General features: G+C 38.0%; 1 protein-coding gene across 1 annotated transcript in view; it reads left to right on the top strand.

Moving 5' to 3' along the window:
* Positions 1–23,389, top strand: part of LOC128942401 (dynein axonemal heavy chain 5-like) — a 147,795-nt gene that overhangs the window by 74,627 nt on the left and 49,779 nt on the right. Inside the window, exons 52-61 of the mRNA XM_054284848.1 lie at positions 3,430–3,636; positions 4,887–5,216; positions 6,561–6,767; positions 6,855–7,097; positions 7,737–7,891; positions 9,585–10,249; positions 11,422–11,702; positions 12,065–12,280; positions 14,819–14,986; positions 22,013–22,231. Coding sequence (XP_054140823.1) covers positions 3,430–3,636; positions 4,887–5,216; positions 6,561–6,767; positions 6,855–7,097; positions 7,737–7,891; positions 9,585–10,249; positions 11,422–11,702; positions 12,065–12,280; positions 14,819–14,986; positions 22,013–22,231 — 2,691 coding nt within the window. The remainder of the gene's footprint in view (positions 1–3,429; positions 3,637–4,886; positions 5,217–6,560; positions 6,768–6,854; positions 7,098–7,736; positions 7,892–9,584; positions 10,250–11,421; positions 11,703–12,064; positions 12,281–14,818; positions 14,987–22,012; positions 22,232–23,389) is intronic.

Below are 23,389 nucleotides of genomic sequence, written 5' to 3' on the forward strand. Positions count from 1 at the left end.
AAATGTTGATTCTTGAAGGATTTTTTATTTTCCTGTGCTTTGTTGGTGGTGCCATGTGTGAACTGATCTTTCGTACACCCTTGTTGCACAGCCTTTCTTCAAAAGTCAAACAGAAGAGAGAGAAAGAACATCTTTCTTTAGTAAGGATGGTTTTCAGAGGGTAAATTTATTGTCTGTTTTCTGCTCTCTCAATTTCTTCACTGAAAATGACATGTTCTTTCTCTAGAAGGAAATAACAGGATTGCTATTAAATTAACAAATCCATGCTTTATGTATTATAAAATGGTGCAGGTTAATCATATGACACAAAAAATTTAATAACTTAATACAGAAAAGTCAAGAATCAAAAGGCTGAACAAACCCAGATGTCATACCAAACTTGGCATCCCTTATTTTAAAAAGTGGAAGCACAATGTTTTTCAGCAGGATTTCTGTGTTTTTCAGGGGAATGCGTGGCTTCTTTGATCAATGAGAGACAGCTAAATAAAACTGATCTACTGTTGGAAGAGCTGAATTGGTTATATAGGCAGCTGTACCTCCACTGGAGGATTTGCAGAGCTCTTGAAATGGAAAATAGCTGAAAAACACCAGCCTAAATTGACCTTTGGCTTTCTTAAAATCTGGAGCAATTTTGTGCGCCCCGGCCATGTGCTCTCTGAGCCCTGGCAGAGAGAGAGTTGTACCTGTGCCAGCAGCCATTAATGCTATTTTTTTCAGCATAGCTGTCAATGCCAACAGGCATGCCAGTGTCATGCCAGCTTCTGCTCCTGGCACCAGCTGAGAACTATTTTAGCAGAGTGAAGAGGCGGGGTCTGGGTGGTGGTCTTGATATTCTGCATCCTGGATTTTGTCCAGATACTGGCAACCTCCATCCTTCAGCTGCCATTCCTGTCCCTAAAAATAATTGAAACTGATTCTTGGGATTTGCTTACGCTGAGTCTATGCTATAGAGCAGAGTAGCAGATATTTGATCTCATGTAAGGTTAGGAGTGAGTGTTAACTGCCTTTACAACTGTTCCCCTTCTGCTTTCATCTTCTGTAGAATTTTGTTTTACTACACCTTGTGGAATATATCCAGATACAAACAGTTGATTGAATGAAAAAGTAAAATAGTCTTAATATAAAATACTTCAGGTAGTAATCTGAATAATCTTTGGTGTTGAGAAAAGCATCAGTATGAATCAAAATAAAGAACTTAGAATGTTAATTTAAGACCTTTATTCTCTGTATTATTAATTCACGAATTGCAAAAGATTTTAAAACATAATATTAAACTGGTAAAGGACAGTTGAAAATTCTCTGACATTTTAACTGCCAAAAATAATCCTATTCGATACCCTCTTCTTTTTCAAAGATAGTTCTCATTTCTGTGCTGTGCAATGTTACTGTTACCATGCAAACATTCTGAAATGTCGTAGTGATAAAACACAAATGTATTTTTTGAATGGTTGAGAATTCATGGTTGTAGTTTGCTGGCCTTGGCCAGCTGCAAGACCCTTACCCAGCTGCTGATTGCCTCCCCTTCCTCAACAGCACAGGGCTGGACGTAAATACAGGGAGATCCTCAACTCAACAATTACTGCCATGGGAAAAACATTTTACTTGGGGAACACTTTTAAATATTTTTTCTAATTAAAACCAGAATTGGATGGTGAAAAACAAATACGGAAAACACCCTCTTCTCACCCCTCTCTTCTCAGGCTCACCTTTAGTCCTTGATCCCCTACTCCTCTACCTCCTCCCTGGCCAGTAGTGCAGGGGGATGAGAAATGGGGGCTGTGGACAGTCAATAACAGCTCTACTCTGCCTCTCCTTCCTCCTTATGTTGCTCCCTCCTCCTACATGGACACAGTTCTTACCAGGGCTGCAGATCTTCATGAACTGTTCCACCATGGGTTTTTCATGGTGTCACAGGTCCTGCCAGCAAACCTGCTCCAGTGTGGGCTTCACTTTCCGTGGGTCTGCAGGTCCTGCCAGGAGCTTCAGCATGGGCTTCCCATGGGGACATACCCTCCTCTGGGCATCCATCTGCTCCAGTGTGAGGTCCTCCATGGGCTGTAGGTCAATCTCTGTTCCACTGTGAACCTCCATGGAATGCAGGGGGACAACCTTCACCATGGTCTGCATCACAGGCTGCAGGGGAGTCTGTGCTGGAGCACCTCCTGCCCTTCTTTCTGCTCTCACTTTGGTGCCTGCAGAGCTGGCTTTCTCACAGTTTTTACACTTCTCTCTCGACTGCCAGGCAGCATTTTACCCTTCCTGACACAGGCTGAGTGTCTCCAGTGGGTCTGCTGGAGGTGGCAGGAACTGGCTGAGCATTGACCTGCACCAACCCCTCAGCTGTGAAGAGTACACACCAAAGACAGGACTGTTGCATATACACTGCACGTGTGGGTTGTCATGTATGTGAGGTCTGAAAAAAACTTCTTTCTGAAGGGCATCTTTTCTTAAACTGCTATCACTGTATCAACAAAATTAACAACATTCATCAAAATATTTTGAGGGCATCTAGCTGTATCTTCCTTTCTGTTGTCATACAGAGTCTATGTCTCACTGGAGTACTTAGAGCACTTCATCAGCAAGGATATATGTTGATTTTGCTAAGGTACCAAAATGGGAACATTTCTAGTCAACACTCTTATACAGATAAGAATTTAAATTATATTCAACTTCATCATCATTGCAGAAGAATCAAATCTTTAAAAAGAAATTATGTTGGAAATTATGGACTTTTTAGTGCTATTTGTAAGCTCCAGGACCTCTCTCTCTCTCTCTCTCTATATATATATATGTGCCTTGGTGTGACTCTAGGGTTACACATTTTTATTATAAAACCTCACTAAATATGAAAACTAGAACTTTGTTGCTTTGGGGCATCCTCAGCAGCTGTGGGAATTGTACATATTCAGAAAATTCAAGGATTACTTTCTTCATTAAGAGAAGATAGCTATCTGTAAATGTGATGTAGCTGGGTTTAATTTTACACTGCTATTCCTTTATACTGCTTTTGTTTTAAGAGTTTTGGTTTTGTAGTATACACATGAAAATGGATTTAGTTTTTCTCCTGTTTGTTGCAGTCTGCTGTAATAGATCATCACTAACAGCTTAAATTTAGAAAAACCCTAACGATTGCTAATACAAACTTTATTTGCATCTCGAGTTGGCATACATCTACTTGTTGTAATACTTAGTGAAGTCTATTAAGAGCTTATGAATTTTAATACTTAAAAAATTTATGGAAAACATTAACTGAAAATTTGTTCGTATTACAAATTGCAGATGGTGTATTTATCTTAAATAAACTGTCTTTCCAGACTTTGAAGTTAATAGCAGGACTGAGATGTTTGCAGGGCTGCTGAGCATCCGTCTCATTTTGTCTTAGTTCACCTGAAGTTACTGATGTGCTTTTAAAACTGGTTTATCTTGCAGAATTACACAAGCAAGTATGATCCTGATGTTCACTTGAACAAATGCCTAAACTTTTCCTCTGCAACTCTGCCACATATGTTCCAAAGGAGCATAGAAAGTTACATAGGCAAAAGAATGGGTGCTACACATGGTCCTCCAGCAGGGAAGAAAATGACTGTTTTTATCGATGACATCAACATGCCTCTGATTAATGAATGGGGTGATCAGGTAAAAGGAAAATATTGACAAGTGGGAGTTGGTGGTCTTACCATTTTTGCTGATGGGGATACTGATCTGTGCTTTGAAAAAATGGGATAGGTTAGAAAAAAGGTATCATAACATGGGTTAGAACAAATATGTTTACTAAAACCAATTTCCCCAAGCCAGTTTTTGACATGACTAATAAGCTGTCAGTCCCAAATGATTAAGGATAGTGTCAAGCCACTTGATTCAATCACTGTAGTATTTAAGCCTTTTGTTTTGGTTGCATACAAAGCTAGTAGGATTTCCAAAGTAGCAGTCCTGAGAACCAGTCTGGGAAAGGAAGCACACAAATCCAAGTAACACTCTGAGATTTTTCTCTGATCTGCTCTTGACTTTAAATTGCAGTTATTATTATGTGAAATCTAAGCTGGTGGTGATTCTAAAGAACAAGACTTATGAAGAAACTGGGATTATTGAGCTTTGAGTAAAGAAAGCTCAGAGGAGATCCTATTGGTTTCTGCATCTACCTGAAAGGAATTTGTAGTGAGGTCAGTGTTGACAGGACAAGGGGAAATGGCTTCAAGTTGTACCAGGGGAGGTTTAGATGAGATATTAGGGAAAAATTTCTTCACCAAAATTGTTGTTGAGCCCTGGAACAGATTGCCCAGGGAAGTGGTGGAGTCACCATCCCTGGAGGTATTTAAGAGAGGTGTAGATTGGCACCTGGGGATGTGGCTTAGTGGTGGATTTGGCAGTATTAGTGTAATGGTTGGACTCAATAATAAAATGGTCCTTTCCAACCTAAACAATTCTATGATCACAGTTGACATTAAAGACTAGCAAGCTGTCTTGAGGTATTGAATAAAGAATACTTATAGACCTATACTCTGAAAATGTGACTTAAATTAAAAAAAAAATTCTGCTGAGAAAAAGCAATTTCCCTGCTTCCAGTATAGCTCTGTACTCAGTGGCTCTGTGCTAGTGGACATGTGACTACACATTGTGCTAAATTAACTGTTCTTTGTCACTGTCTGAATGCCTGTATCAATCTGAAGATATAGTCTGGATTGAAAATTGTAAGTGATGCCTTTTCTTAAATTGAAACTATCCAAATTCAGTTGAATATCTGACTTCATGTCCACAACTGCCTAGCACATGAAGCTTACATGCACCCAATGCACTGCATCTGAGTGCTTGGTTGCCACATTGCATGTTCATAATGTAGAAACACTTAACTCCTCCATTCCTTTTTTTGTGTTTCTGGTTATGCTTAGATCACCAATGAGATTGTAAGGCAGCTGATGGAGCAGAAAGGTTTCTACAATTTGGAGAAGCCAGGGGAATTCACGAATGTGGTTGACATCCAGTTTGTAGCTGCTATGATTCACCCCGGGGGAGGTCGGAATGACATCCCACAGCGCCTGAAACGCCAGTTCAGCATCTTCAACTGCACACTGCCTTCCACTTCCTCTATTGATAAGATATTTCAAACAATAGCTGAAGGCTATTTCTGTGAACAACGACATTTCCCCACAGAAGTATGTAATCTGGCGTCAGCATTAGTATCTACAAGTCGAAAGGTTTGGCAAATGACAAAAACAAAGGTAAAATTACATCTCTTAAGCCTTGAAAGATCTTTTGTACTGTACCTGTTGTGCTGTCATGTGTGTGTTTGTAGTTCATATTGTGAAGCTGTGACCTGTGGATGTAACTGCTGGCTGATGCCTCTGTTCTGAATTGGATGCTCTGAGCACCAAGTTATGGATGAAAATCCTAATACGGTGTCTTCTGTAGCTGATATAAGCATCACGTTATATACATATAACATAGTAGACATAGCTGATAGGAAGATTGAGAGATCTTCCAGCTGAGAAAATGTTGAGACCACAAGGAACCAGAAATTAAAAATTAGATAGGAATCTTCTGTAAAAGCTGCTTGGGATTGTGAGAAACTTTGAAGATCTGAATTTTAGGAAAGAAGTCAAATTTGGCAGTTAGAAAGAAATAAAATCTGATATTTAGTAATTTATAAATATTAACTTTTTCCATTTAAACAGACTGTTAAAAATATTTGACTGCAATTTCTGAGCAAATTTTGCTTTGAGAGATACAAAAAATATTAGGTATAGAATGCAATTTGAAAAGAACAAAACTGCAGTATAGAAATGTATGTCAAATTTGTTCTTCTTCTGAGAAAAGTGGAGGAGAGTGGTGGAAAGGTAGGGATTTGTTAAATTCCTGTGCAGAAAAGGTTGGTCAGGATTTCAGAAACAACTCACTATACTTGGTTTGCACAGAGAAATAGAGGAACTTCTGGTGAAACTATTGACTCATCACTATTGGCCAATATATTCAACAGAACTGGTGCTTATTAATACTAATTAACTTCCTTTCCTAGGGAAAATGTAGCTTTTACTAGGTTGTAAATATTTTCCCAAATACTGTTTTCTCAAATCTTCCCTTCCCTTCCCTCTTCCCTTCCCTTCCCTTCCCTTCCCTTCCCTTCCCTTCCCTTCCCTTCCCTTCCCTTCCCTTCCCTTCCCCTCCCCTCCCCTCCCCTCATGAACCTTTCCTCAGATGTTCTTGGAAATGACAAAAGAGAATAGCAGACATGATCTGGAAGAAGGAGCAGGAGCAACACCACAGGACAGGCAATATTGACATTTTTACTGTGATCTTCAGTGCCATCATTGGCTACCCTTCCAATGTTTCTGAGACTCAAAACATTAAAAGAAACTCAAATTAAATCTATGTGAAATTAAAGAGATGGTTGTTGCTACTGTAGTTTCTTCATTTTGTGGTTGCCTCTTAAATGCCAAGCATGTATTTCTGCTTTAATGCAAGACCAAAGTTTGTGAAAATATCCACATTCACTTTCAGTTAATAATAAGTAGAAAATATTTTCATTTAGCAGTTATTTGAATATAGCTCATGATGTTATTTTGTAGATGTTACCAACTCCAGCTAAATTTCATTACATCTTCAATTTACGAGACCTCAGTCGTATTTGGCAAGGCATACTTACAGTTACATCTGATGTCTGCCAGAGCATCAGTGTTTTGGTAGCCTTATTCCAACATGAGTGCAGACGTGTTATTGCAGACAGGTTCATCAGCCAAAGTGATAAAGACTGGTTTGAAGACATGATGAGGAAGGTAAGCAAATAGTATTTTAGTATTTGCCACAGAAAGAGGCCAATGACCTATTTCATTACTAATGCAATCCTTAATGTATTGTTGCAGATTGTTTCTGAGGAACATGGTCAAGATATGTTTGGAGATAAATGCACGGAATTATACTTTGTGGATTTCTTGCGTGATGTCCCGGACACTACTGGAGATGAGCCTGATGATGCAGAGTTGAAGGCTCCTAAAATTTATGAGCCTATCCCATCTTTGGATTACTTGGCTGAAAGATTACAGATGTTAATGCAACAGTACAATGAAACTGTCAGAGGATCAAAGATAGATTTAGTATTTTTCAAGGTATTAATGCTTGTAATTGTATTAATACAGAAAGTGCCTGGTCTTTTGCACTTAGTGATACATAGGTCTTGTAAGTTTCTATCACATTATTTTGGAGATGGCTCAGAACAACTAGGTTGTTTATACAGTGCGTGTGAATGACTGAATGTCATCTTGCTTTCCTGAAAGTCACCTCCTTGTCAAAGGTCGTGATGCACAATGCTTTCTTCAACTTAATTTGGGTGGTTTGATAGAATAACTGCAGCAGTTGAATGAGAAATGCCTACAGTGCACTGGTATTTTACTTTTGTCAGTCTATATAGAGAGCTTGTAAATAGGTCAACTAAAAGGCTGGAGGAGTCCTTTCTGCTTTTCCTTCTGTCCCCTAGGTGGCATGCCCTCAGCCCTGCTGATGACAAACTGTGCATCTGACATTGTTTCATGCAAACTTGATACAAGGACATTTCTCTTGGGCTAGCCCTGCTGCCCACTGAAGTCAGGGGGAAATCTCCTGTTGATTTTGAGGAGTACAGGACTGAGTCTTGGGCTCCAGAGAAGCCATCTAGCTGTTGGGAAGCAGTTGCTCGGTGACATGCCTCTAGGGGATTATACAATGCATCATTTTTGCGTCTCTTCATCCCTTTTTCTCTCAATACACAGGATGCAATCATCCATTTGATTAAAATATCACGGATAATTCGTACTCCACAAGGAAATGCATTGTTGGTGGGTGTAGGTGGATCTGGGAAGCAGAGTCTGACCAGACTAGCAGCATACATTGCTGGACACGAGAGCTTTCAGATTACTTTAACAAGGTAATACAATGCAGCGTGCATGGACATTTTCTCCTTAATTTGCCATAGAAATGAACTCCTCACAATCAGTTTAAAGAAATGAAAACCTCTCAAACATTTTATCCCTCATTCTAAATGACATTTCCAGTCTTATACAGCCAAACTGCGTTATGACAATTTCTGTTAATGACTTTATATTTTGTAGTGCTGGAATTCTGTAATTTATGGAAATTTGAAGTGAAAGGGAGTACTACTGCCTTCCTTCTTTGTCTCTTTTGTCATAGGGTTTACAGGGCTAAGTAATAAAGACCAGCAGAGTGTATTCTCCTTTGCAAACTATTTAAAATGCTGAGAAGTATTCTTTAGAGAGACATATCAGGTCTATGAATAATGTTATGAGGCTTCTGATGAAAGGAAAGATAAAGAATGACATATCACAGTCTCTTCCTGTGTCCCAGAAGCAGAAGAAAGGAACACTGAGAACAAAAACAAGGGGGAAAAGAAAAAACCCAAAGTGATAGAACAGAATCCCTAGATTTCCAAGATTAATAAGACAAATATTAATAATGACAATGAATATGGAAGGAGGAAGAATGAAATTAGCAGTGAAGAGGGGATGCTGGGTCATGTTTTGTCTCTAAGTATAATTTCCCGTAACTGGTCTTAGATTATTAAACCAGATACACTGCTATTCTGATTCAGTAGAGAAATTCTTATGTTCCTATCAGAATGCCACAAATCACTGTAATTACTGTAGCCAACACATACAAAGAAGAGCTGGAGAGTTTTTCAAGCTCTGAAGTACTTGCTTTATGGGTATTTATAGAGCAGAAATAAAATGGAGCTGAAAGAGAATTGGGACACTTCCTGTGTGGCATATTTAATATGTGAAGAATGGGTCATGTGTGTATTGCACAAATTACTTATGGCTTTGAAGAGATTCTTGGAAATAAGAGACTGGTTACAAAGAAAAGAAGTTTCTAATTTCAGCTCTAGTTGGCTTGGGACAAAATCTGCCATTTTATTAACATTACTTTATGTCATTTTATATTGCACAATCTGAAATGTGTAGTTGAATTTGTGTGGATTTATCTGAATCTTGTTTACTGTGTGCACCAGCTATAAGACACATAACAACAGAACCAGTCATGGTCTCCGTTTGCAGTAGAGCTGATCAGCCCAAGTGATAATGTTCAAACATAATTTCTGGGGCTTGATTTTAGTTAAACCCTATAACGCAATAAACCCCTCAGTTTCATTCTCTTTTGTCTCTTAATGATTTCCTTTATCCTGCTCTCAATATCTTCAGAAGATAATCCAGCTGTATTTACCTAATGGTTGCAGTTATCAGAACCTACTTGACAACTTAATCCAGCTGTATTAACCTATTTCTAATAAAGAATTTACATCTGCAAACCATGGGGATACAAAACAGCATCAAAAATGCCTTAGATATAGTATTGCTCTCACCTTACTTTTCCCCAGGACATTATTTTGTTGACTCCACCTCATTTCACATGATTTATATTACTGATCATTCACTTTGGGAAAATGTTTATGAAAAAGAAACCTAAAAAATATTATCAGGAGCTATGGTATTAAGTTCTTATCTGGATTTTTTTCTTGCCTCAAGGAAGCTGATCCAGATGATACATATCTCCTAAGGTGATCTGTAATTCTTGTTCTCTCTTTCCTTAACATTTTTCTATTCCAGAACATATTCCACCAACAACCTTTTGGATGATCTGAAAATGTTGTACCGCGCTGCAGGTCAAATAGGAAAGGGTGTTGTCTTTATATTCACGGACAATGAAGTCAGAGATGAATCTTTTCTTGAGTACATGAACAATGTTCTGGCTTCAGGTGAAGTCTCAAATCTTTTTGCACGGGATGAAATAGGTGAAATCACACAAGACCTGATTCCAGCAATGAAGAAGGAGTACCCAAGGCTTAGTCCCACTGGTGAAAATCTTTATAATTACTTTCTTGCTCGAGTTCGGAACAACCTGCATGTGGTTCTTTGTTTTTCTCCTGTTGGGGAAAAATTCAGAACTCGTGCACTCAAATTTCCAGGTCTGATTTCAGGCTGTACCATAGACTGGTTCCAGCACTGGCCTAAAGATGCTCTTATAGCAGTTGCACAGCATTTTCTAGCTTCTTACCATATTGAGTGTACAGATGAAGTGAAACGGAGTGTTTTTAACACCATGGGAACAATTCAAGATATTGTAGCTGAAAAATGCGTTGAATACTTTGAACGATATAGGAGACGGACTTTTGTCACACCAAAATCTTACCTGTCCTTCATTGGAGGTTACAAAACTATTTACCAAGAGAAGTTTGCCAGTCTTGGAAGTTTGTCTGAACGCATGAGGACAGGTACTGTAAAAGCTTCTTGATTTCTGTTTCTTTCATTGTTTTTAAAAGGATGAAAAGAATCTGAATAAAAGGATGTAAAAGCAGGATTTAGATTGTGAGCTCTCATTAATTTGGAAGCAGACTCAAATATTTTCAGCTGTATTGTGTGTGATTACAAAATGTGCAGAGGTTTTGTTTCCATGAACTTTATGAATGTGCAGATTAAAGAGGACTTTTGGAAATAGTATTAGTTAGCAGTTAAAATATTTGAAACTCATGCTTTTACATGTATGTATGACAAGGCACTAATTAGATCCTAGTTTTCACATGTAAGCATGCCATGAATAAATCTGAAAAAAGGTAATTAAATGCTCATATTCAGTTCCTCTGAAGAATTTTTTAAAGAAATAGGTATATGCCAAAGGTACAGTTTTAAAAACATTACTCTGCACATGGTCATACATGGTAAACAATTAAAGAGTCTCCTAAACTGAATGCTATTTGGAAGTGAATGTGAAATTAAATTGCAGATTTTCCCTGTGTACACTAAGTCCAAAGGTAAAGGGTGGCTGGCTGTCTGGAGGAGCAAATGTGGGGGTTTTTGAGCTAGAAAGATATATATGATGCATTTACATTCAGAGACATGCATTTATATATAAGGATGTTTATACTTAAGAGATTTTCTTGTAATTTGTTCAAATTATTGGAGCATTGTATTGCTCAAGAATCTTAAGGTTTTTTTACCCCCATCTCATCTGGATCTTTATGTAATGTTGAATTTAGAAGCTCAGCCTAGTCTCCTTGTGTCTTTGCTTTCATTGCCAGGTTCCTCCTCTTGGTTTTGCACAGAGTACAGCCTAGTACTTTTCATGTTCTCATGGATTTCAGAGATTTCACACACAATTCTTAAGACTGTCGTTTCCATGCTAATATTTTTGAGTATGTGTTTAATATTTAGTCTCCTTCTCATGTATAAGAACATAAATAAGTGATCAAGTGATGGATTCTGAACGCTTCTATGCATTAAAAAAAAAAAAATCCCCTGCTGAATTTTGGTGTTCAATCAATGGGATTACTCACTGGTGTTCCTAAACATGGATCTGAGTGATTTATTTTAAATATCCACATTGCTTCACTGAGGTTACTTTCTCCATAGGTCTTCCTGTTGCTAAAATGGAATTTGTCCACTACAGGTCTTGCAAAACTGATGGAAGCTGAGGTTTCTGTAAATCAGCTCTCCAACGAGTTGGTTATGAAGGAGAAGGATTTGGCTATAGCCTCAAAAAAAGCTGATGAAGTTCTATTGGAAGTAACTATGAAAGCCCACGCTGCAGAAAAAGTTAAAACGCAGGTGCAAACAGTAAAAGACAAGGCTCAGGCTATTGTGGATCACATTGCCATTGATAAAGCAGCAGCAGAAGAGAAGCTTGAGGCTGCAAGACCTGCACTGGAAGAAGCCAAGGCAGCCCTGCAGGTCAGAAGCAAATATATTCTGAACATGCATGTAGTTAATAATTATTATGTGAATATGACTTATGCTTCTAACTTGGGAGGATACAGGGGATTGAAAGAATGGCACCAACCTGTAAATCCTTGTAGAAAAAGCCCTGAAAACTGAAGAGGGGAAGAGGTAAGATGGGCAGTACTCTATGGTCAGGTAATGAAGCAGTCATAGAGTGGGACTACCTTTAAGGACTTTCTGCAGTAGTGCTTCTGAGGGACCTGCAAAACTGCAGCAGTTGCATTGCATGTACAGTCCTCCCAAAAGAAAAAACTATTCTTTGCAATTGAGTGACTGTTTAAATATATAGACTATTTTCTTCTATAACTTTTCAGACAATAAAACCTTCTGACATTGCAACTGTTCGCAAACTGGGTAAACCTCCTCACCTGATCATGCGGATCATGGACTGCGTACTTCTTTTATTCCAAAGGAAAATAGACTCAGTGACACTAGATCATGAACACCCAGGTGTGAAGCCATCATGGACTGAGGCTCAGAAACTCATGAATAATTCAGGATTTCTTAGCATGCTGCTTACTTTTCAGAAGGTAAGTAATTAATAGGGGCACTACTGCTTCCATAAGCATCTTCAGAGTTTGCATGAGAGTGTCTTCTACCATCAAAGGAAGTTTGAAACAGTTTTGTCTATCTATAGTTGCAGATACTTTGTGACAGTTCTTCATTTTCATGGGTCATTATCTCAGTAATTTTTCTCCTGGGCCATGCAGTGGCTTCTAGCAGACAGCAGTATCCCAAGCGCTAGATCAAATCTTGAGAAGCTGAGTATTATCTTATTCAGGCAGTTCCTGCTTCTGAGTAGAAATTTGCCTTAAAAGGGCCCACTCTTGGCTTTTTAATAGCTCACCGTCTCCAGTGCTGCCAGGCCTGTTTGCCTGTAAGGCACTTGACAATTCTGTCACCAATTTGATAGGGAGCTAGCAGGAAATAAGAAAAAAAATGAGCAGGAAAGGTAATGAGAGGAGTGCGGAACTTTGGGGTTCTTTCACAAGAAAAATAGTGAAATGAAGAATAATCTTATAATCAACCGTAAGAAAAATAAAAGTGAACAGATTTTTATTTCTATCAGGAAATAGAAACTTTTGCAAGGTTCACTGAACTGTGAGACAAAGGAAAATTCTCTATAGGGAAGAGAAGAAAGATGTCACAGGTAGCTGGACCAGAAAAAGACCCAGGGTAGAATATGAAATGGCAGAATCACAGCCCAACTTTATAATTCAGGAGACCAAGCAGATTTCAGCAAAGTCTGACTTTTCTGTAATGTTGAAGAACATACTTTCATTCGTGCACTAATGTTTTAATCTAGTTAGCTGTGCATTTTTCTGATGCCTTTTCTAAGCTGCTGGAGTGTTTTTGTTGTGAAGATCATTCTCACTATCCCCAGGAGCCATTTCTCCCAGAGAGCCATATTGTGGAAACTTGCACTGCCTCTGTAGACAATTTTTTCCTGGGGCTGTCAGTCTGGTCACTTTTCCAAGTGCTATCTCCACTAAACAGAAAGAGAAAATTAGTTTTAAGATAGCAAGGACTAATTATGCCCTCCTTACTCAAGTTTCTGTCTAATGAGACTTCCAGAATTTTGGCACTTATTAATAGTGCATGTATTCCTGCTGGTAGTTGGCAGCACATTTAGCTCAGGGGAGTCAGAACAATTTCTGTGGGACTGAGTTCTTGCAGGAAGTGATACTGGTGAAGATGGAGTAGAATATTCGACTACTTCAATCCCTCATGAGGTCCTTCACATGCTATTTCTTATTTTGAGTATATATGACAAGAAAGCTCATTGTGTCTCAGTAGACTACATAGCTTAATTGTTTGTGAGATTTTTGTTCTTTCCTAATATGTTTTAGGCAATAACAATTAGTGGATGAAGTTCATTGAGTTCAAAGTAAATTACTTAAAAGGAAAAGCATGACATTTTCCAAGCTTTTGAGCAGAGATTTTAGACCACTGCTGATTGATCTTTGCTTCACCTTTGCCAGTTTGTTAGCTCATTATTTTGAGTAGGAGAATAAAAAAGTCAAAATTTTTTCCAGCAGTATTTTACATTTTAGCAAACGATTACAGTGAAAACATCACCATGGCTGATCTTGGGAGTAATATAGTGAATGTCTTTTTTATTAGAGTAGCTGAAGATCAGATAAGTACAAGGCAGTCCTTCTGCTGTGCAGAAAAACAAGAAAAGGGTAAATTGTTTGACAGTATGAATGGTGGATGATTTTTAGATGCATTAAAAGAAAGGCATTAATACATTGCCAAAAAAAAGGGAAGATTCTGAACATGTCTATTGTTAAGCAGTCATTTTTAGCCTGTATAAGCTTTTCTACTTTCTACCTTGCTCAAGGAGATGAATTCCATTTTCTTCTGACACTTACATAATTATAGATAAACCACCATCAAAGATCTGGCTTTTCATATTCTCAGCAGATTGTGAAAGGGGAAAAAACCCCTGGGATTAGAATAACAGCTGAAAGAAATTTCTTTCATGGTTAAAGAAAAGGGTTAGCTTCAGTGAAGTGAAGACAGTGCCTTGCAGTTTCACCCTTTTCCTTCTGAAACCTGCATGTTTGGTTCCTTTAGCTGTGTTCACACCAGTGCCTGTCTGATGCCATGGTGAGATTGTTTATGGAACTAGACTAGAAGAAAATTATCAGTAGTTTTCTGACTTATATTTCTGTCATAACAGTTTCCAGACTAGATCACTGAGTGTTGGTGAGGGTATTAAAGATGGGTCAAAGAGAAGAAGGTGTAGTGTTGTAGCAGCAATAACTTAGAACAGCTTAAGTTGTCATGGAGCTACAAGCACTAGGAACATCTGTAAATGTGTCAAATAGGGGTATTAAATGCCAACTCAATTCAATCTGTTGCAATGGAAGTAGGAGTTATTTTCACGGGTACACAAAAACTACTAAACTGTCCTTTGTAAGAGTGAAAGGCAGCAGCATTGCTTTGTTGATTTATTCTGTGAGAAGTGATACCCCGTGATTTTAAAAAAGAAAATGTTTCTGTGAAGCAGACCTTTTTCAAAAATCCATTTAAAAAAATAATTTTTCCTTTTTATTGACTAGGACTCAATTACAGAAGAAACTGTGGAGTTTTTAGAGCCTTATTTGGATATGGAGGATTATAATCTTGACACTGCTAAAAAAGTGTGTGGAAATGTAGCAGGTCTTTGCTCATGGACACAAGCAATGGTTTACTTCTATGGTATTAATAAAGAAGTTCTTCCTCTAAAGGTATTTCATATTGATAATTTTATTTTTTTGAGAGATTACTATAGTCAAGTGGAAAAAAATGTCATGTTATTTTGGTTAAAAAAAGATATTCTTGTTTCTTCACACCCGGTTGCTCAGTCAAGCACACAGAGGTTAAATATGTCCTGGCAACTGTTTCCACTTACACTCAACTACCCTGTGGAACAGCTTTAACTTGTGTGAACACAGTAAGCATTCAGTTGGTTCTTTATAGGACCTGTCTAGCTGTGCATGGGAGATAGTGATACCTTCTCTGCCCTCAGAGTGTGTGCCAGGCACTATGGCTTCAACAAAATTCCTCAGCCCTACTGGCCCGGGAAGGAACCCACTCATTGTGGTCATGATAGAATCTGAGAGAGGAGAGGAGAGATTACTCTTGGCATAGAAATATTCTTTAAGGAATTTAGCTGGAATTCATCTCCCTAAAAATATTGGAGTTTCAGACTGCTACCTGCAAGTGTACATATGTGATAAAGTAATTGTGAGGTATCTGTTTCTGGTTGAAACATTGAACTGAACTAGAAGGGGATCAGCCACTATTGTGTGAATTCCTACAGATAGCTTTATTGTCTTGGAAATGTTCCATTTGTGAGCACATTGAAAATAAGGGTCTTTGCATATTTATATAATGATTTATAGTCATTGCTCCTGCAGTGAGTTTTATGGCTCTTTTCTGAAGAAATACATCCAATCCGTTATGCTTCCACTGCACTCGTGTTTGGTTTCTTATAGAACAAACCACTGTATCAATGGTACAGTCAAAACTCTCTGCATAATCTTTTAGTATACCTAGACAGATCTGATTCAAATATGTTAAAAGCATATTCTTTTTTATTCAAGTAACTCAAGAGAGTGCTGTATTTTCATGATATATAACTAGCTATTTCCTTTTCAAATAATGGGATGTTCAGTAATGAAAACAGAATTTGAAATGTTACTATTGGGAGCTATAAAAGGGAGCAAGACCTTGGGGAAATAGTGGCTTTATATGCAAATGCAACCCTGAAAGCTGAAAACGTGCTCTTGTAGTTTTTATTTTAATATATATGATTTAGGATTACATATAAATTTAGCTTTGTGTTCATTCTTGTCACACTGTAGCTGATAAAAGATGAAACATACATATCTTGGCAAAGTGGTGCCTATTGTCAGGTACAGCAGCAGTCAAAAATATTTTAAAAAACTGAAGATGACAGAGGGAGGGAGAGAGGAAGGGTTTAAAGTATGCAGGAGATATTGCAGGAAGCAGTGTAGTGATGCTAAGAAAATAATTGAAAATAAATGTACAATTAAACTGCATAAAGTACTAGCTGAGGCTAATCCATCCAGTGCTAAAAGCAGGTTTACTGAATGAATTAATCAAGCTCTGTTATCCTAACTGCTGTTCTAGGATATAAATTCCTTTCAACACCTGCAAAATAGATTCAATATATTTTTAAATTACATCTTAAGTGAGGCTCATTGCCTCATTTATCTTAACTATGACAACCTGTGAAAACTAATTAATAGCGACTTATATTTTAGTGTGCAAAATTATTTATTTATAAATAGAAATATATATTTTAGTGTTCAAAAATTATGTATTATTAACTTATATATTTAGTGCACAAAAATATATAGATATATGATATATATTTTAGTGTGCAAAAACTTATATTTTATAACTTATATACTTAGTGTGCAAAAATTACCTAATTCCTAGGAATGGATACTGGCATTCTTTAGATCAGTGACCTGCAGCCCAAGGGTCATTAGTTGGACTTTCCTGTAAACCTTCAGCAGGAGGATGAGCTGTTCCTCCCCAGACTGATACCTAGTAAACCAGCCTGCTGCATTAACCTGAGAATTTTGAAACACCATCTGCTCCTTATCTGTTATTTGAAGAATATAAGAGCAGAATGGAGAAGCCCTGACTTTTGCTGTGATACTGTTAGCCTCCAATTAAAATAATGTGTATAGGAGTATAATTTCCCATAGGGATGCTTGCAGTGACTTTAATTAAGTTCTCCTTAGGCTGTTATAGTGATCAAGGGAAGTCTGTTTGCAGTTTATAAATTCTGTTTGATATTGAGGATTCTCCCTGTCACACTCAGTTTTAAGTATGAGACTTTATTTCCTTTTCTACTTTCATTTGTCTCCATGCTGCACTAAAAACCATAGCAAGCAATGAAAGGAAATCTTGTACCTGAAGAAGAGGTAATAGTCAAGGAGTGTTGAAATTTGATAGTTGTCCATTTAAATAAGCGTGTCCTTGACAAGGTGATGCCCACTGGGCAGGGAAACAAGCATGCAAGTCTGAATCCAAGGCCCACAACAACTGTAGAAGGAAAGAATATACTTTGGTGGGGAGGATGAAGGGAAGGATTAGGTCACCTAACAAAACAGAGTAAGGTCAGGACATGTAACTGAACAGAAAATATGGAAAGTCTTTCACTAGTTAGTACAGACAGTGAAAAGCATATAAGAGATATGTTGTTTTAGTCCCAAAGAATGGTCATTGATAGCAAAGAAATTGAGCCCAAGATTTTATTAATGTCACTCTTGCAGGGATTTGTTTGCATGTGCACATATGTATGTGCAGGTGTATATATATTTTTTAAAATTTGTATTGTTGAGGTAAAAACACTGTTTTTGGAATGTCTGCAAAACTTGTGTATGTCTTTGCCTTTTTTACAATCTTTCCCTAAGTAACAGTGGACACAAGTGTATCATGACGCTGAGTCTCTGAGAAGGTTGACCCAAAACCAATGAAGTGTCTATAGGAAAAATCTGCAGTAATCTGGGACAGGAGTAGTTTTGAGACAGCATGTCCATGAAGAGTCTTCAGTCAGATGCCACGTGCCCAGAACAGGACTGAAGCAAAAGGCAAAGATGAGCACTTAGTGATTCCCCAGGTCAGGAGCAGTGACAGAGTCCAAGAAGCCTTCTGGCCTGGTCCAGCAGCAGTAAGTGCTCAATGGCCTGTTAAAACAGTGGACTTTGAAAGATGAAATTCCTTAACAAGAGAAGTGCTAGGAAAGCTCCAAATCATTCTTACCTGTAGAGAACTCTGTAGTTTTGGATGCTTTTTTTTTCCCTAATGGAATTCTCCTAGTAACATTTCCTCAATTTAATGAACAGCAGTTGCTCTTCAGAATGATTTGGGGTTGATCTGGGCATTCCATCCAAGATCAGGAATAGCATTAAATGGTATGAGGCTTCTTTCTGTTGGAGAAGTCATTTTTATTGAACTGCTTCCATGGATCAGGGTCAGATATACTTGGTACTTTGCAAATCTGAGTTTGCAATGGATCAGCGAGAGGCTTAGTGTCTATGTCAATAATAGTAAATTAAACAGTACTAGTAAATTTTTGTAGGCATTGGAAAGTGATCATTTACACTGGTAAATTTTTAGAATGATCTCTAGTGTGATTTGGTCTTTGCTGAACAGGATTTTTCAGTAGTCTCTGGGCACCTTTCAGGTTCTATCCTGGTCCAAGAGCCGTTCCCACAAGGCTGCCAACATGTAGTCATAGTGTTTTAGAGGGTGAGAGAGCTTAATGTGAGTTTTTTTATGCTGGTCAACCTCAGTGCCAGAGAAAGGTCCTGGGCATGTTTCATTTAACAGCATAGCTGTGACTGTAATTATGTTTATTTGTTCTGGTTTTGTGTGCAATGCAAAAATGACAAGAGGGCAGGATCATTTCACTACCTGCTATGAAGTCCTCTCTGAGGGCAGCTTGGAAGAAGGCAAAAGAGTTGCTAAACTCTTTAGGCCGAGGCCCTTGTTGGCACAGGTGCTGTGTGTACCTGCCCCACGCAGACACATGCAGAGGGCAGTAGCAGCACTGGCTGCAGCAGCTGCTGGGAGGATTGTCTGTCTGGTTCCCCAGTGCCAAAGGCAAGGAAGGAAAGGCTGAAGCTGCCCCTCTCACACAAACCCAGGCATGTTCCAGGGTAGCACCACTTCTCCAGGAGCACAGATCAGAGTGTGGACCTCTTGTCTTAAATCCTCATGATTCATCTGCATAAAATCCATTTATTCAGGCTTTGACACTGCATCCAGCTGGAACAAATTGTGTATCCTTGCTCCGCTGCGTGATGCAGGGGGATGAAATGAAGGGTGTGAAGCTTGTTCACAGGGCAATGCCACTAAAATTAGAAAGGCTACAGTGGTTCTTAGTGATTGGGAAACATGTTACCTTCCTGCCTAATATTGGCTGGAAATGTTTGTATGGAGCTGATTGCAGCTCTAATAGTCTTCTTGTGCAGAAGATTCTCTTTGGCAGCAGAACTTGCCTCCTGCTCTCATGGCAGAGCTGTATACAGGAGGCTGCCAGCCAACCTGATACTGATGTCAATACAAAAGTTGTGTTTGTACCCATGGAATTTTGAAAACTTGAGTGTGAGGGGGAAAAAAAACCAGGGAGAAAGCAAATTTCAAAGGGTCATCTGAACCAAGTAGTCTTTCTGCCTTTGAGAATCACATATAGGTTGGTCATCCTGATATTTTAGCTGTCAGTCTCATGCAACAAACCATTGTTCATCACATATGATCAAGTAGCCTATAAATCAAACTAATATTATAAAGTCTTATACTTTGTTATGATTACCCTGAAAGTGGCTGAGAACTCTGATTAAATTGTCTGTAAAATAGTTTCTTATTATATGTCATCTTCCAGAAAATCTGTAAAGTCTTGTGTAAATCAGTTAAGGGATTCTTTTCATGTTAGAATACAATATACTTTTTTTGTACTCATCTGAAATATTTTTTTGATATCCCTACATCTTCAAAGCTGACAGCCTTTTAAGAGTTTTTAAAGAATGGGGAAGTTTGTTTCATCAATCTTTTGCACTTTTCTGGGTAGTTTATTGCTGCTTTTCATATTTGCAAGGCATCATTGCTCATATGTATTGGGAGTTCGCATGCCCATCCTTTTCCACTGAGGTTCACATCCTGCTGTGATAAATGTCAAGGTGTTATATGAATCCACACAGTCAGGTGTAAGTTCTCTGTTGTTCCAGCTGTTCTGCCAAAGCTATTATTCACAGCCCTCCAAGGATCTTGTTTCCTGTGTAACTTCAGTATTTGTCAGCTGGGACTGAAACATTACGTCATAATATTGTTTCACTCCCATTTTTAGCCCTCAGAGAATTTAAGGATATGAGGATGCTCTGCAGTAGGGAAGGTGGTGGGAAGAGGTAGAAGAGGGCTGGTGCAGGGCTCCTTTTGGATCTCAGTAAGAAAGGCCTGACAACAGATGGCTGAATGAGGCATCTGCTTTAATAAGACAGAATAATAAGAGGCATTTAAAATAGTTTGAATGGTCAAAAGAGAAAGTTTTCTCTTCATGGACAGGATCTGCTCTGCACAGCATACCATGGGCAAAACTATCCTGGCTCTCTCGTGCTGCATGAATGTGGGGTGTCCAGCATTTGAGAGAATGTAAAGTTTACCCACTGTTTGTCTTCTTCTTATGACTTTTAAAAAGGCAGTGGTCTTATTAAGCCAGTTGTCAGGCCTTTCTTATTCAGATGCAGAAGGAGTCCTGCACTCTCCCTCTCTACCTCACCCTTTCCCCTGGTGCAGGGGGGACAGTAACACTACGTCACCTCCTAAAAGCTCCTTTGCTATTGGAACTTTGCCCAATGGTCCAAGATTCACTAAAACATACCAGCAGTTGATCTGAAATCTGCTTATCTGGGTTTAATCAAGACTCACTGATTGAGCAGTCCTTATTTCTAGGCGATGTTCTTTGATGTGTTTTTTGATAAACAGTGAGGTAAAAATATTTTGGCATTCTTGCATGATGGAAATTTTATGAGCAGCCATTTTACTCGTTCATCTGGATTCCAAAATATGCTTTTATCTCTGGGATCTGTCAACATAGCAGGTGCCTGCAGTAGATGAAATTTTACTGACAGCGCTATTCTCTCGCATATACTGTCTACATATACCTAGATTGCTAATATAGATGGGCAGAGGTACATGGGATTCACCTGTATCCAATACACTTTTTGCAACATACATGTACACAGGTATTAGTAACCTACTTCATTGATTAGTACAGATATGCTTCTGTAATTCCTTGCTCACAAACTACTCTTTTGAGATAGACCAGACCCCAACCCATGGTTATGCTGTTGATTAGGAGTTGTCCCTTAAGAGAGATGCCTTCTACTGCTACTTTTTGTAATAAAACAGGTTTTACAGATTCTTGGTTTCCATCTTCATAACTCTTATAGAAGAAAAAAACAGAAATAAGATACATGATATTTAAACAAGCTTTTTTAAATATTCAGAGCAAATGAAAGCAACCTTTATCTGTAAGTGTGAATTTCATAAGAAATTTGTCAGGCTCTAATCCTTTGCAAATGTGTATGGAAATACTTTCTGAATTCACAGAATATTTTTTCAACCCTGTTAGGAATATAAAAGTTAAGAGGCCACATTTAAATGACTGGTAAGTCATCATGCAAATTTATAAAGAAATGTGAAAAAAGTCTCTAGAGTTTTACTTTCCAGAGAAGCAAAAAATACATTTATTATATTTTTGTTGTAGAGGTAATTGATGGAAAAAGAGAGCAGAAGAGTAGTGTATGTTCTCATTTTTATTATTTTATAATTAATGAAGACAGTATTAAATTTCTTTTGCACTGAGAATATATCACTGGAGGCATATATATAAGGCAACCCATTGTATATATTGCCTCATATATCTAGCATACAGCTATTTCAAGTGTATTGTGATTTGAAAACATTGATAATTGTGTGATTAATAGACCATTCTGAAAATATTATTAAAATATCTTAAGATTGCATTGAATAACTATAGTGCTATGCTTCTGATCCAGAAGTAAAAAGAAAAAAAACTTCTGTCATCTTAGAACATATATTATTTTTTTACATACCCAACACAGTACAGTATGTGCCATTAAATGAATGTCATTTGCTTCTGCCAAAAGAATAGGTATTAACTTTTCTGCCAAAAGAATAGGTATTAACTCTTTACTTTTAAATATCTGTAGGGAAATCTAGCTTTGCAGGAAGGAAGACTTGCAGCTGCCCAAATGGAGCTGAATAATGCACAGAATCAGCTGGACGAGAAGCAGGCGGAGCTGGATGAAGTACAAGCCATGTACGACGCTGCTGTGAAAGAGAAGCAGGCCTTGCTCGATGATGCTGAGGCGTGCAGAAGGAAGATGAACAATGCCTCAGCTCTGATTGAAGGACTAGAGGGAGAAAAGGTATCAGCCCACATGTGCAGGTTTCCAGCACAAAGGAGGTGTGCAGTTTGAGACTGCTCCACAATGATCATAGCAGTGCTCAGCAAACTCTAGGCGTGGTGACTTCTTGATATCACATGACACTTTTTTTAGTTATATATATGCTTGTTTTCCTTGATGCTAATATAGCTAAAAAAGTAAAGCAATTTCTTGTGTTAATTCTTCTGCATGAAGATTTATAACATATAATTCATATGAGGATAAAGTTCAGATTTAAAGCCAAGGAGCCAAATTCCTTTTAGCTTTTTTAAGAAGAGGAATTAGGATTAACCTAAATAATTGCCCTAAAATATTTATAAGAAGGATTACTCTCTTTTTCTCACCAAGTATACAAGAATACAAATTTGAAGCTTGACTAATTTCCTGAATTATAATTGAAGCTTAGGTTTCTACTGGAGCCTTTTTCAGAATTATGGGCTAATTGTTATCCTCTGCACTGAGCTTGAAATTTACCTTTCCTATGCAGATCTTTCTGGCTTCAGCCTGAAGGTTTTCAGAGGAGGCAGGATACTCTTTCCCCCCCTCTTCTTATTTGCTTTGTTAATTCCTTCATTGATTCCACACAAAGTCAAAATTGATGAGAGTTCCGACTTCAGCCATTGTGTCCTGTGAGGCCAGCATCTCAGCATTTCTTTGCATAGCTGCCCTTCAAATTACATCAGTCAAAAATCTTAGATGCTTTGTCATATTTTTTCAGTGAATTTCTAAATTTAAGAGCAAAGCAAAAATAGGAAATTATAGTGCCTTATTGTGGGTTTTATGAAGCTTTGTTCTATGAAGTCTTGTAAGAGCTGTTATTCCACTCTACTTTTGAAAATCCAGACAAAAAAAATTAAAGACTCTGTATGGCACTTGGAGGATTAGGCAAAACTGACACTGGATTAAATGTATGTTTTTTAAACTTGAAGCATGCAGGTCCTGACCAAGACTGGATGCAGAGTGACTATAAGGAACAGAAATCTGGAAAGAAATTAATAAGCAAAATATGAGTTAATTATTTTAAATTTTTTTAGCACATGAAAAACAATACTTATAAAATTGCAGCATCATGGAATAATCGAGATAGGAAGGGACCTCTGGAGACCATCTAACGCAAAACACACATCCCTCCTTCCTCCC

This window comes from Melozone crissalis, unplaced genomic scaffold, assembly GCF_028551555.1.
Source record: "Melozone crissalis strain CALT ecotype California unplaced genomic scaffold, PUWL_Pcris_2 ptg000042l_1, whole genome shotgun sequence".
NCBI lineage: Eukaryota > Metazoa > Chordata > Aves > Passeriformes > Passerellidae > Melozone > Melozone crissalis.